The sequence below is a fragment of the Nestor notabilis genome, unplaced genomic scaffold (assembly GCF_000696875.1).
Source record: "Nestor notabilis isolate BGI_N333 unplaced genomic scaffold, ASM69687v1 scaffold14695, whole genome shotgun sequence".
NCBI lineage: Eukaryota > Metazoa > Chordata > Aves > Psittaciformes > Psittacidae > Nestor > Nestor notabilis.
This window is the reverse complement of record NW_009930723.1, coordinates 16,083-28,648: the sequence shown is the minus strand read 5'-3', so window position 1 is coordinate 28,648 and position 12,566 is coordinate 16,083. Positions and strand designations below refer to the sequence as shown.

General features: G+C 39.0%; 1 protein-coding gene across 1 annotated transcript in view; it reads left to right on the top strand.

The window, feature by feature from the left end:
• The window catches only part of AACS (acetoacetyl-CoA synthetase), a gene marked incomplete at its 5' end in the record, with an annotated part of 37,016 nt that extends 24,673 nt beyond the window's left edge, over positions 1-12,343 (top strand). Inside the window, 10 exons of the mRNA XM_010015551.1 lie at positions 232-312; positions 1,083-1,207; positions 3,835-3,899; positions 4,080-4,202; positions 5,538-5,651; positions 6,119-6,244; positions 7,857-7,926; positions 8,833-8,891; positions 9,719-9,921; positions 11,901-12,343. Coding sequence (XP_010013853.1) covers positions 232-312; positions 1,083-1,207; positions 3,835-3,899; positions 4,080-4,202; positions 5,538-5,651; positions 6,119-6,244; positions 7,857-7,926; positions 8,833-8,891; positions 9,719-9,921; positions 11,901-12,038 — 1,104 coding nt within the window. The remainder of the gene's footprint in view (positions 1-231; positions 313-1,082; positions 1,208-3,834; positions 3,900-4,079; positions 4,203-5,537; positions 5,652-6,118; positions 6,245-7,856; positions 7,927-8,832; positions 8,892-9,718; positions 9,922-11,900) is intronic.
• Positions 12,344-12,566: the final 223 nt, after the last annotated feature.

The following is a 12,566-nucleotide window of genomic DNA, read 5'->3' as shown; positions in this document are numbered from 1 at the left end:
GAGAAGCTGGGAAGTTACATGAAAAAATGGAGAATGCAATTGCTGCAGCTGCTGTAGATAGGCCCTGGGATTTACTTCTGTTGTGGTTAAAGGAAATACTTGCCTTTAATTGTGGAGTACATCCTGTGAAGTATTGACAACATTAAGGGGGTTTTTAAGTGTCAGAGTTTTGATTTTCAAGTTTTGCTTTTCATTTATGTGAACTTGTATTTTCCGTTCTCTGTTTTTCAGGGTACACTAATACAGCATCTGAAGGAACACATTCTTCATGGTAACATGACCAGCAATGACATTATTATGTACTATACAACGGCAAGTGTGGCTTATTAAGGCATTTTTAAACCCACTTTAATATATTTTCTTATGAGGATGAGAGAGCTTTTCATACAAATCTACAAGTACAATTTTATGTATCTTTAATTCTTCTGCAAGGGATTGTCCTACTTAACTGTTTTGGTGGGGAGGTAAGAAGCTGCTGAATAAATCTGATTGTGTAGGAGTTCAGTTACGTGGTGGGTTATTTTCCTAATGTAGTGGTAAAGAAAATCATTCCAAGGTCTTCTGAAACGGTTGGAGAAGGCTAGTACATTTCCTCATGAGTTCCTTTCTGAGCTTCAACACCACTAGTCAGTTTGCCAGTATCTCCGTGAAGGGATCATTGTAATTACCTTGTCTCAAAGTTCTGTCTTGCAACTCATGCTTTAAAGGTATGTGTATAGGGAGGTGAGAGATTAAGCAGTGCTCCAGCCTTATTTTCTGATTCCTAAGTAATACGATTAGATGGAATCAGCAGAGATGGGCATAAACTCAGGTGTTGGTTTAACAGTTTCTTAAAGCAGGAAAACTTGAGGCAAGGAAAATAGAGGGCTTGCATGCTTCCTCTTGCACAAGGGCAGAGAGCATGCTTTGGTCCAGATGATTTTGCCATGAGCTACACATGTCCATCATTTTCTAGTTGCCTGTAGCTCCTCTACCAGCATATGATAGGAAGCAGCACTCCTGATGCTGTGATAGAGCTGCCAGCAAAGCAGACAGCTAGCTGACAAAGATGGAAATCGATGCAGGTATTTTCTGTTTTCCAGACTGGCTGGATGATGTGGAATTGGCTGGTGACTGCACTCGCTACAGGAGCTTCAGTGGTTCTCTATGATGGATCTCCTCTAATTCCATCACCAAATGTGCTCTGGGACTTGACTGACAGGCTGGGGTACGTAAAAAAGATTAAATGGAGGAAAATGGTCTGCTCCTGTTACGATGACCACATACAACCAACCTCATTAAAGGTGCCATTGCCTTGATCAAAGCCAGTATGTGACATGAGTTTATCTTTTGGCTTAGCCTTGAGTGGAACTACTACTTTGTTCTAAAACAGTTTTTGAGAGAGAGCAGGAGAGACAAAGAGCTGATTGTCTCAAATTTGAGTCAAGTATTTGGATTCCAACAAACAAAGAATTTTGGTTCAATAGTCAGTTTTCAAGCGCAGCCTTTTCAAAAGGCAGTAATTGGGAGCAATCTGAGGAGTAATTTCTCAGCACACTTAGAACTTAGAAAATACGAATCCTTTTTTCAAGCAGTTCAACCTAAGACTCAATATAACACTTTGACTTAAAGACATAAATTGACTGGAAGGGCTCAGCAGGGTTGCTTATATTTTCATATTTTGCTGTTAAATCTAGAATGCCTAATTTTCCCTGCCAAGCTGTTCATTAATTGTTTTACACAGCTCTTTGTGCCACAAAATGCTCACAGTGCCCTCTCTCTCAAAGCTCAGAGAAATGGCAGATATTGGATAAACAGCTGTAAAATCCTGTGCTGGTATTTAGCCTTGTACATTGCCTCAACTTTATTTTTCTGATAACTTTCTTATTTTGCCAACTGGATGTAAGGAGTAGGACTAAATGTTATTCCTGATAAAAATAATGTCGTTTTTAATTGATAATTAAAATCATGGTCGAAAGCGGATGCTGAAAGGTTCACTTTCTGACTCTTGATAATTAATAATTTAAACTTCATTGAGTCTTTTGTGACATGTAATATTCAAAAGCTGACATTTTGTCTCTGGCTATTGTAACTGAAGGTTAATGCCTAGTCAGAACGCTTCCAGTAAAAAAAAACAACACGAAACCAACCCACAAACTTAAGACGCCCCTCACCTCCCCCAAAAAAACCCCAGTAGAACAACAGGCAAAAATTTAGACTCGAGAAATAACACAGCTTATTTTTAAGCATTGTTTCTACATGCCAGAAGTAAGTGAAGATAACTGAAATGTGTCTGCATGTCTCACTTTTGTAATCTGGCGCTAAAAGTGGTGGCCATCTGTGTGGTACTTCATAATGCAGTCTGTTCCCAGCTCAGTCATATGTTACATACTTAAAAAGAAGGTTTCAAACATGTTAAGACTACCTTACTTCTCTGAAGATGTGCCACACTTTCCTTCTGAGAGCATATTCTTACAGTATCATCAGGATATCTCATACTGCGTGGCAAGATTTTAAGTGGGCATCAATTAAAGATCTGTTCAAGTGAACTCTTATTTTGTCACCATCCACCAGTTATGTAGCATTTGGGAGGAAATAATAGATGACTTAGGCTCTGCATGTGCTGCAGAGGAAGTGTCAGAGCTTAAAAACAGAAGCATTATGTATTCTAGTTGTAAAATAAGCAATAATTTGGAGCATGGAAGGAAAGTAAGATATTACACAAGAGTGTGTTGTGATTGTGGTATATAACTGGAGGAGCAGTACACATCTGGGTTGTCATGGTGCTGTTCCCATGTACCTGATAAACTGCTCTATGCACCAGTGTGCGAATAGCCTGTCCCTACTCAAGAGGTGGCAGCCTCTTAGTAACTGCCATCCACCTAAAATGGTGAAGACATCCCCTTTTGATATTGTTGAAATAGCTCTCTCCATGTCTGTAATAGTATTATCTCAAGAGCTGTTCTACCTTCCCTCTTGCCTTTGGCATAAAAGCAAAGATAGCAGGATCTTATTTGAAGTTCTTTTGATCTGTGATTGCCCATGTTCTGTGCCCTCAGACTGGATCCCTTATCCTTGTCTGTCCCTATGCATTTTCTTGAGTGAGTTTATTGCTGTAATATAAAATGAATTAGCAGAAGGCAGAGAAGAGGATTTCCTGAAAGTCAGCAGAAACATTGAACTAGCACTTCTATTGATAGAGTAGGGAAGAGGTACAGCCTTCATTTCAAGTTTTGATTATGTTGTATTGGAGAGCTCTAAATACCTTTTTGCAGGGGCAGAATTCAGTTACTTGCTTAGCTAGGCCACATTTCATTTCAGTTAGGCACCTGCAACTCAGACTTTCATCGGTGTAAACCAGGGAGATACCTAAGAGAAAATGACTGGCTGCTGTCTTCAGAGTGAAGTATTTTTTGTTAAACTGTGCCCCGAAATGGCAATTTTCTTATAGGCAAGAGTGTAACAAGGCAGCAGTTTTGTGTTCAGCAGCTTAGTGGCAATTATGGCCCATTAATGAAATAAATGTTACAACATTTTGTGATGTCTTTGGAGTATTCTGCACTTAAGAATTCCTGTAAATGAAAGTGAACGTTCTCCATGAGGTGGGAAAACTTTGCTTAATATTTAAAGATAGAATTAAAAGTTTCAAAGCTGCAGAAATGGCATGTGATCTGACTAATTTTGATTGCTCAAATGAATGTGCCTTGCACTTAGAAAGCTTTAAGAGACTGCATTACTTGACTGATCAATGTAAAGTATCTAACAGCTTCTGCTTACTGCAGTGGGAATTGCCAGCCTTTAGTGTCTTAGCATATTATTTGAATATGCCAAACATTGAAACTTTTTTCACTCTAGGATCACCATCCTTGGAACGGGTGCAAAGTGGCTGGCTGTGCTAGAAGAGAAAAATTTAAAACCATGTAAGCTTCAAAAAGCTATTGCATCCCTTCTGTCCTCCCTCCTACCTTTCCTGTCCAGGTTCTGGCCCTGAATCTTGTCAAAGTACTTGATGTAATTGTTCTGGGTTGTAGTGTCAAATAGATAGAAACTCTTGTAAAAATTCTACCTTAACCTGATCTGTTGGTTTCCTCCCTTTTAAGGTGAAACACACAATCTCCAAACCCTCCACACTATACTGTCTACAGGATCACCGCTCAAATCTCAAAGCTATGAGTATGTCTACAAACACATAAAAAGCAGCGTTCTCCTGGGATCCATTTCAGGTGATGCTTTTATACTGCATGCATCTTCCTAATTCTCTTCATTGCCTGTGCATTTCCTTCTTACTTGTTTGCTGCTGTGTATTTAAGAAGCTTAACCTTTGGATTGTTCAGGCTTGGTTATAGTTAAACTGGAATTAACTGTCTTTTTAGTGCAGAGATTTTCTGCATAATTCAGTGTGCCATAATGAAGCTCAATATGCTCAAAGGCTTTTAGGTGGAATGTTTCTGACGTGGTGGATGTTTTGGGTTTTGGCTTTTTTTTTATTTTTAAGCAGGATCATTTATTTTGACTGGCTGTCCTTAGGGGTAGCAGGGTGAGATGAAGAAAAGAGTCTATTAACCTACAGAACACGCTGTTCTGCAAATAGCTGACTTCAGCAGAAAATACCTCTTGAAGAGGTTTTTTCATGTCCTTGTTTCAATTCTTTTGTGGTAAGTAATTGGCAGACAGATTTTTTTGTAAATTACATGATTAGGGAAGTATGGAGCCCACATACTGTGCAGCTTGTTGTGAGGAGTGTGAGCTGAGGCAGCTCCTATTCACATCAAGTCCACTGCGGAACTCCTCGTTCTGCTTTGTCACAAGGACTGACTTTTTCAAAGGGCATTTTAACTTAGTTTAGCTTGATTTTTCAAAGTTTGACTGTTCAGCTATTGAAGTCACCTCTGACTCAGGCCTTAGTAAGGGTAGTGCTGAATCTAGAACTTGCTACAACAGACCTTAATAGTCTCATATGCAGAATACTATTTTTGAGTGAAGCTAACATGATTGATAAGTGTTATAATTCCACTTCCTTCAAGTTCTAGAAATACTATAAATATTCCAGTTAAGTAAGCACCTTGACAGTATCTATTTTCATTAAGATAACTGTTCATTCTATAGACATGGCTCCCCTTTCTTCCCTTCCTCCCCCTCCCTGCTAATGAGAATGAGATATAAAAGCTAAGTAAATATTGAGTGGAATAGCTTGACATTACCTTAAACTAATTAAAACAAACAAGAAAACATTTCTCAGTTATCATAAATATCTAATTCTGAAAACTAGGGCCTGTTTTTCTCATTCTTGTATAAACAGAAACTTCCTTAAATGAGATTAAAGAAACTGTTGGAAGAAGTTATGCCTTAAGGAATATTCCTGCATGAATGGCACAAATGTATAAAGACATGTAAAGTAAGAAAAGAAACCTTCTTTTATTAAGTCACATACCATTCTGGATAATGCTTGCCTGTTCGATGATACTTAATGTGCATCAGAAGCTGTTCCAGAGTTCTTAAGTTTCAGTTTTGCTATTTCCAAAATATTCTGTGTATTCTAAATGGACTTTTTATTGTAGGTGGGACAGATATAATTTCGTGTTTCATGGGTCAGAATGTTACAATTCCAGTTTACAAAGGAGAAATTCAGGCCAGAAATCTTGGAATGGCTGTAGAAGCATGGAATGATGAAGGTAACTATTCCCAAAACTATTATGCAAACTTAGAAAATATAGTAGTGTTATGACCTTAAGTTTCATTCATCAGATGGGTAAATGGTCAGCTGTTAAATAAGTGATTTCACTTTGGAAACATGTTCCATAAAACCTGCCTCTGGATCCATCTCATCTGGATCATACAGGACTTTAGTGTATAAAGGCCCTCCTTTTCCATTACTCTGCTAAAACACATCAAGGCCCAATTTTAGCCTCTGCTGTGTGTTAGCTGTGTTGCCGTGCATGCCAGGCTGGCTTCCACCCTGTGGTGCAACTTTCCTGGAGTTACTGAGGTTGATAGGGATGAGTTTAGGAATTGAACACAAGCTGTTAAGCCCACCAGTCACAGCTCATCTTGTATCTACAGCAGCATCTGGTATGTAAGTAATAACTGTAGGTGCTCTTTGCTGTGGTACTCTATTGTTTACCTCTTTCCTTGTAAACAGGAAAACCAGTTTGGGGTGAAAGTGGAGAGCTGGTTTGTACCAAGCCTATTCCCTGCCAGCCTACGCACTTCTGGAATGATGAGAATGGAAGCAAATACAGGAAGGCATATTTTTCAAAATTCCCAGGTATGTAATGAAGGGCTTTGGGATATTGCTCAAACTGACCAAGGATGTAGATGGTATTGCTGCTTTTAGGGAAGTACAGGTTTATTCTTGCCCAGTGATGTAAGTGCAGTTTTGAATCTAGATTTCCAAGGTGAGAAATCCATAGCATGTTTCATAGTATCTCACTCTGTTTTCTAGTGATTCATTTTGAATATGGATCCAAATCAATTTTAAGAATTTCTGGAAAGCTCCAATCCCATTTTGTTCCTGCTCTCATTAGGCAGATGTGAGTGTAACAGCCTGATAATCTGTAGTGCAGTCATGGACTGCTTGGCATGAGTGTGAAATGAAAGTGATGAATAGGTCAGGGAGCAACCAGCCATTAATGAGTGCTGCTGCACCTCTGCCAGACTGCTGCTACCTAGCTGGAAGAGAGAATCCTAAGGGATAAGTGCTGACCCTGCTACCTTATTAGCATGAGGTTTAAGTATATGCAGCTTCAGACATGCACAGTCTTCATCTGTGCAGTCTTTCAGTGGTGGTAAGAGTAAAGGAACAGGTACTGTGTGCCAGAAGCTTTCTTCCTAATAATTTGGGAGGACTCCTGTCATCCAGAGCTTTTGCTTATGTGGCACAGGCATGCTGAACTCCCTGCTGCCTATGGGGCAGGGGCTTTTATAGGGCCAGGACCTCAAGCTGCTGCTTTTTGGAGATGGAGGCTTTTTTATATATAGCAGCAGTACAGAATGAATTCACAAGCGAAGTCAGGACATGCATCAGGAGATAATCATATAGGAAAACTGAGGGAATGTGGGAGTTAGTCTGCATGTAAGCCTGACAACAATAAATGGGGGAAAACCCCCTGTGTTTACAGTTGTTAGATTGAAATCACTGGGGTCCAGAGGTTCTGTCTGAAACCGCTTTTCTGTCCTTCATTGCAAAGGGGCTTAAGGCTGTCATAGTGAAGTTAAAAAATGGTCTTATGTGCACATGCATGTGGAAATAATTGGGGGCTGTTTGGTTTCCTTTGGAAAAACTTGAGTGGAATTGGCTTGTATTTGTTTGTGGCAGGCTGCTGTAGTGATATCAGTCTTAAAAGGAATACAGAAGTTATTCCAGCTCTGCAGTCAAATCTGATTGTGTATTAACACAACTCAAGATCATTAAGCACATAAGCTCCTAGGGATTGTTGAGACCTATTGCACAAGCCCAGAAAGCTTCTTGCACAGAATTGCACATCATAAAAGTGGATCAAGGAAGACTGGTGGGAATGTTGTTGTTTTTGTGGAAGATTCTCCCAGTTTCCTCAAAACACGGTGTTCTGAGCAGCTATTCACCTGTTTTCTAAAGGATGCTGTACAGTCATGCAAACAAGTAATCAGAAGATAACCTAAGGTTTGATCCTAATGTGTGAGCTACTCTTGTTTGTGTTAGCTCTGTGTAGTAAATGCAGTATGGATTGTTTGCATAGTTAAGTACTGCTACATTTGCTGTGGGTAGTTCTCAAACTATATCTGATTCATTGCATTTTTGTATGTATTTTATTAAGTTAACATGAGTTGAGTTACACAAATGCCTGCCATGACTGCATGAATAAGAAATCAGCTGCTTAATCTCTGTCATTCTCTAATAGGTGTTTGGGCCCATGGTGATTACTGCAAAATTAATCCCAAAACAGGAGGAATTGTCATGCTGGGTCGCAGGTATAGTATTTTGGTGAAAGCATTAAAACTTGCAGACTTCACCTTAAAGATTAATGTACATGATTCTCCATCATGCCTGTTAGCTTTATGTTACTTTTGTTAAATCCAGTATTGTGAATTCCAACCCTTAAATGAATCAGAGCAGCTGGATTAGAGGGAAGGAGCCCATTTCAGAGTTCTACTCCACTCCTGTATATGTGAACACAAGACAGTGTTGGACTTGTTTTTCTGTTCCATGGTTTATCATGATCATTTGTAAGGGTTCAAATAGAGAGCAGCACATTCAAGGTGGTGAATCAGGAAACTTTTCTTCTGGTCTTGGTTTTGCCATTGACTTGCTTTACAGCAAAACTGAAATTATAGAAGATCAGGTATTGTGCTTGTCTTGGCCATCACAGATGTTCAAGATCACAGCTGTGGCTAAATTTTCAGCTTGCATTTAAAAGTTGTTTTACAAAACAAAGTTGAGTGGATGCCCTGAAGCTGTATCTGGCATTGTCACAAATAGACCTGCTCAACAGACATACAGTGTGAGGCTGCTGTATATGAAACATGAGTTCCAGCTATAAGAGACTGGAAAGTAATGATGTGTAATTGCAATATGATGGAGTACTAAGATCCTTGGTCTGTTTTGTCATCAGTGGCATATGTGTGTGTAGTTGTAGGCTACTGGAAAGAGGAGGCACTAGGAAAGGCTCAGTGAATAATGTTGAGCTTCTCTGTACAGCTTCATTTTAATGAGCAAAATGCCTTTTTGAAACAAATTCTTGTAAAATTCTGTTTCTAATGTGGCTGCATATTCACTGCATGAAATGTAGAGAGATTTGGTTAATTGCATCAGTTTTTCTCTTTTCATCAAATTAATCACATTTCAATGCTTCTTTGTTTTGCTGGTGTGTGATTCAGTGATGGTACCTTAAATCCGAATGGAGTAAGATTTGGAAGTTCTGAAATCTACAACATAGGTATGAAATTAACTTTCTACCTCTCAGCTGTGACATTGTTGCCTTAAATCTTTATAATGCTTACATTTCAGGTGTTTGGAAGGATTAGGTAATAAAAGACTTGCCATTTTTCAAATGTCAGCATAGAGCATATTAGCGTTAACAGTAAAATTCAGTTTTGAAGACTTGAAATGGATTGCTTTCCCAAAGTTTCTGTAGGGCTGGAGATGACTGTTCAAGATCTTTTCTCTGTAAGATGATGCTTTCCTATAATAAGGCCTGAAAGATTAATTACATAATGCAGATTTATAAGAGAACCTAACTTCTGAAGCTTTGCTTCCCCCCTGCGAGACAAGCGGTTTTATTCTCTTTCCTAATAATTAGAAGTTCCTGAGCTTGTGCTTCATATTTCAAAGGTCTGTCTTGTGAAAGGCTGTGAAACTGCACCTGCAGAGGTGCTAATCTAAGACTTCAGGGCCTGTTGCCTCTCCTGGTTCTTGTGTGATCAAGCATGTTAGTTTTCTGCCTATGCAGTAATGAGGGTTGTGAGGAAACCCAAAGAAAATGGCTTAGTGTAAAACCTTGTTGTCTGTCCCAAAAGCTATAGCAATTTTTTTTTGTCCTGGACTTAAATATATATGGTCCTTAAACCTGGATTTTCAACTAAGCACGAGTTAAAATTTCAGAGCAGCCAGAGGGAAGCTTGGTGTAGAATAACCTCACCAAGATGTCTGTTTTGCCTTTGCAGCTCTGGGGAACTGACACTTCTTTTGGTGCAACCACAAAACATGTGCGTACTGAATAATACACATTTGTAAGTGCTGTTAAGGATTCTCCTTTCTTTTCAGTTGAAGCTTTTGAGGAGGTTTCTGATAGCCTCTGTGTCCCTCAGTACAACAAAGATGGGGAGGAGAGGGTGATACTCTTCCTGAAGATGGCATTAAACCATGCGTTCAGCAAGGATCTGGTGAAAAGAATCCAGGATGCAATCCGTAGGGCGCTTTCTGCCAGGCATGTTCCAAGCCTCATTCTAGAAACCAAAGGCATTCCGGTATGTCATGAAAAATGCTGCCTACTTTTTTCTTTGTCACCTTGAATAGTAATTAAGGAGCAGTTGTCATTGCTCTTCAAACCCACATGCATGGAAATTTTAGCATCTCAAAAGTGTATTCGAGCTTTATAAATAGTTTGTCTATGTTGCCTAGCAACATCATTTCATCTCCTTTTGAGCTAAGCATGTTTTTGTTTAACAATACCTAAAAATGCCCATTCTCAGCTTATAAATGTGGTGTGCTCTCTTAGTAATATATACTTAAACCTTTTACATTACCTTTTTAATATTTGCCTTTAACTTTGGCTTTTCTGGCACCCATAAGCTTATTTTGTTTTTGTTTTCCTGTTTCAAATGACTTTCTTATGACAGCTGAGAGCACTGAGCAAATTCATAAAATTATTTTGGAAGCCATTTTACCTTTACATCTGTTTAGCCACTTAAATGTAGCTCTCAGTGCCTTAACTATAGCAGTAATTAACATCCTTGTGCTTATGGGGGGAAGGTAGAGAAATTTGTACAGCTAAAGGTTCTGCATACTCAGTCTTCTGGAGCTGTTACTCTCATGCTCTCCTTTGCTGTATGAACCTTTTAGTTGGAATGCCTGTGTTTTATAGCACTCTCTGGTAGTCTTCTCAACAGCTGTATGAGTGGCAGAATGGGGTGCAGAGTGTAGTTGTCTCAAGTCCATTTGCATGTGGACTTGAGTGTGCCTACAGAAAAGACTTGAGACTTCAGACCAATTGTTTCATATAGATACCCATTTACTGCCAATATTGGTTTCAATGTGGAAGTAGTCTACAGTTCAGGACTGCCAGCCTCTGTGGTGCATGCAGTGATCTGGTTCTGATCTGTTGAGTTACTGCTGTTTCAGGCCACTGTTGGCAAATAATCCTTGGCTCAAAATGTCTTCTTTGCATGAGCCTAAAATCCCCTGTGCCTGTGAAATGGCAAAGCCTAGATTTTCTGGGCTGCAACTTAATTTCTGCATGAAGTGTTGAACTTGTAAAGCGTGTAAATCACCTGAATGTACAGCACAAAGTTGATAGCAGTGAGGTGCTTGTGATGGGGTCCCTCAGGAAAGCCTGCTCACATCATTAATTAGTTCACACTTTGCCTGAATTTACAATTGAGTGAATTTTAATTACCTTTCAGGTAAACGTGCTAGTGGTGATCAAAGCTCTCTCCCACCTTTGAAAGTTCGCCTTGGAAGGGAAACATTTTCCTGTTTTCTGCTACTTTTAGAACTGTATTAGAATCCTCATCTGAAGATACAATCTAACCCTGACTGTGTACAGGCACTATATACTGGTAGAAAAATATTGTAGCTGTGTTGAAGTGATTAGGATTTTAATAATACGAAGCACAGGTTTTAATGAGATACCCAGGTGTCAAAAACATACTGAAAACTCTTAATCAAATCTTCCTAGTCCTGTCCTGACCAGATAAGCATTCTGGTCATCATCCACAACCTGTTGTGACTTGTTCTGAGACATTTAAATGTAGAAGGCCATTTAAGCTCAGTGCTTCACTTCACCCTGTCAGAAAAAGGCTGTCCATTTAAGACACAAGTCGTGGTTTTCTTCTCCCCAAGCCCATTGGAGTTGGTCTTTTTTTTGAGCCCACCCTTAGAAAATTAAAAATTATTTGAAAACTGGAAGTGTCAGAACATGTTGAAGTTTTTTTGGTGTTTATACCATGATTCTGATCTGATTTCATTGGTTTAAATTGGAGCTTGATCATGTTCTCACAGTATTACCAAGTAGGAATAATAAGCTAAAATTACATCCAGACTGTAGGAATTCCACTTACCCTTCAGCTGATTTTTCAGAAGAAAGATTCTGATGCCTCAAGTGTAACAGAAAGGAAGACATTGCTTTGATCCTGTTCTGGGATTGGAGGGCAGGTTGGTTCATGAATATTTCCATAAAGCTACTACATGAAAGTGTAACTTTGTCATTGCCATTTTTGTTTTTCAGTATACAATAAATGGAAAAAAAGTGGAAGTAGCTGTGAAGCAAGTAATTGCAGGGAAGGAAGTTGAGCAGCGGGGTGCTTTCTCAAACCCAGAGACTTTGGACCTGTACCGAAATATTCCTGAGCTTCAGAACTTCTGAAGTCACTTGTTTGGCATTTTTTTTGCATCAGTCTTTGTTCTGTGTTTGTTTTGTATATATACCAATACTGTATGTAAAGAAAAAGCTCTATTTAATACCAGTGGTTCTTTTAAAAGAAAAAATATTTCATGAAGTGCATTATGAAAGGCATGGGTAAAGCTTAGCTTCCTTTTATTGGTTAAATATGCCATATATCTTGGAGTTTTTTCCAGCCTGGGAGGAGGAACCTGCCTGTTTTGATTTTTATATATATGAGTGCATCTTTTCTGGTTAGACTTACATCAACAGCCCATCAAGGGGGAGCACTGGTAGCATCACTTACAGTTGCAAATAGAATATTTCTTTCACAAAATACTCACTTTCTGGGGTTTTTTGTTGGTTTGTTTTTTTGTTTTTTTTTTAAACTGGATTTTTAGCCACATTTTTTTTCAGTCCATGTGTTTGTCACCTGTAAGGAACACACAGTGATTTTAACTACTTGACCATGAAACATGCAAGTGTTCTATATGTAGTGTACACTTAAATGTT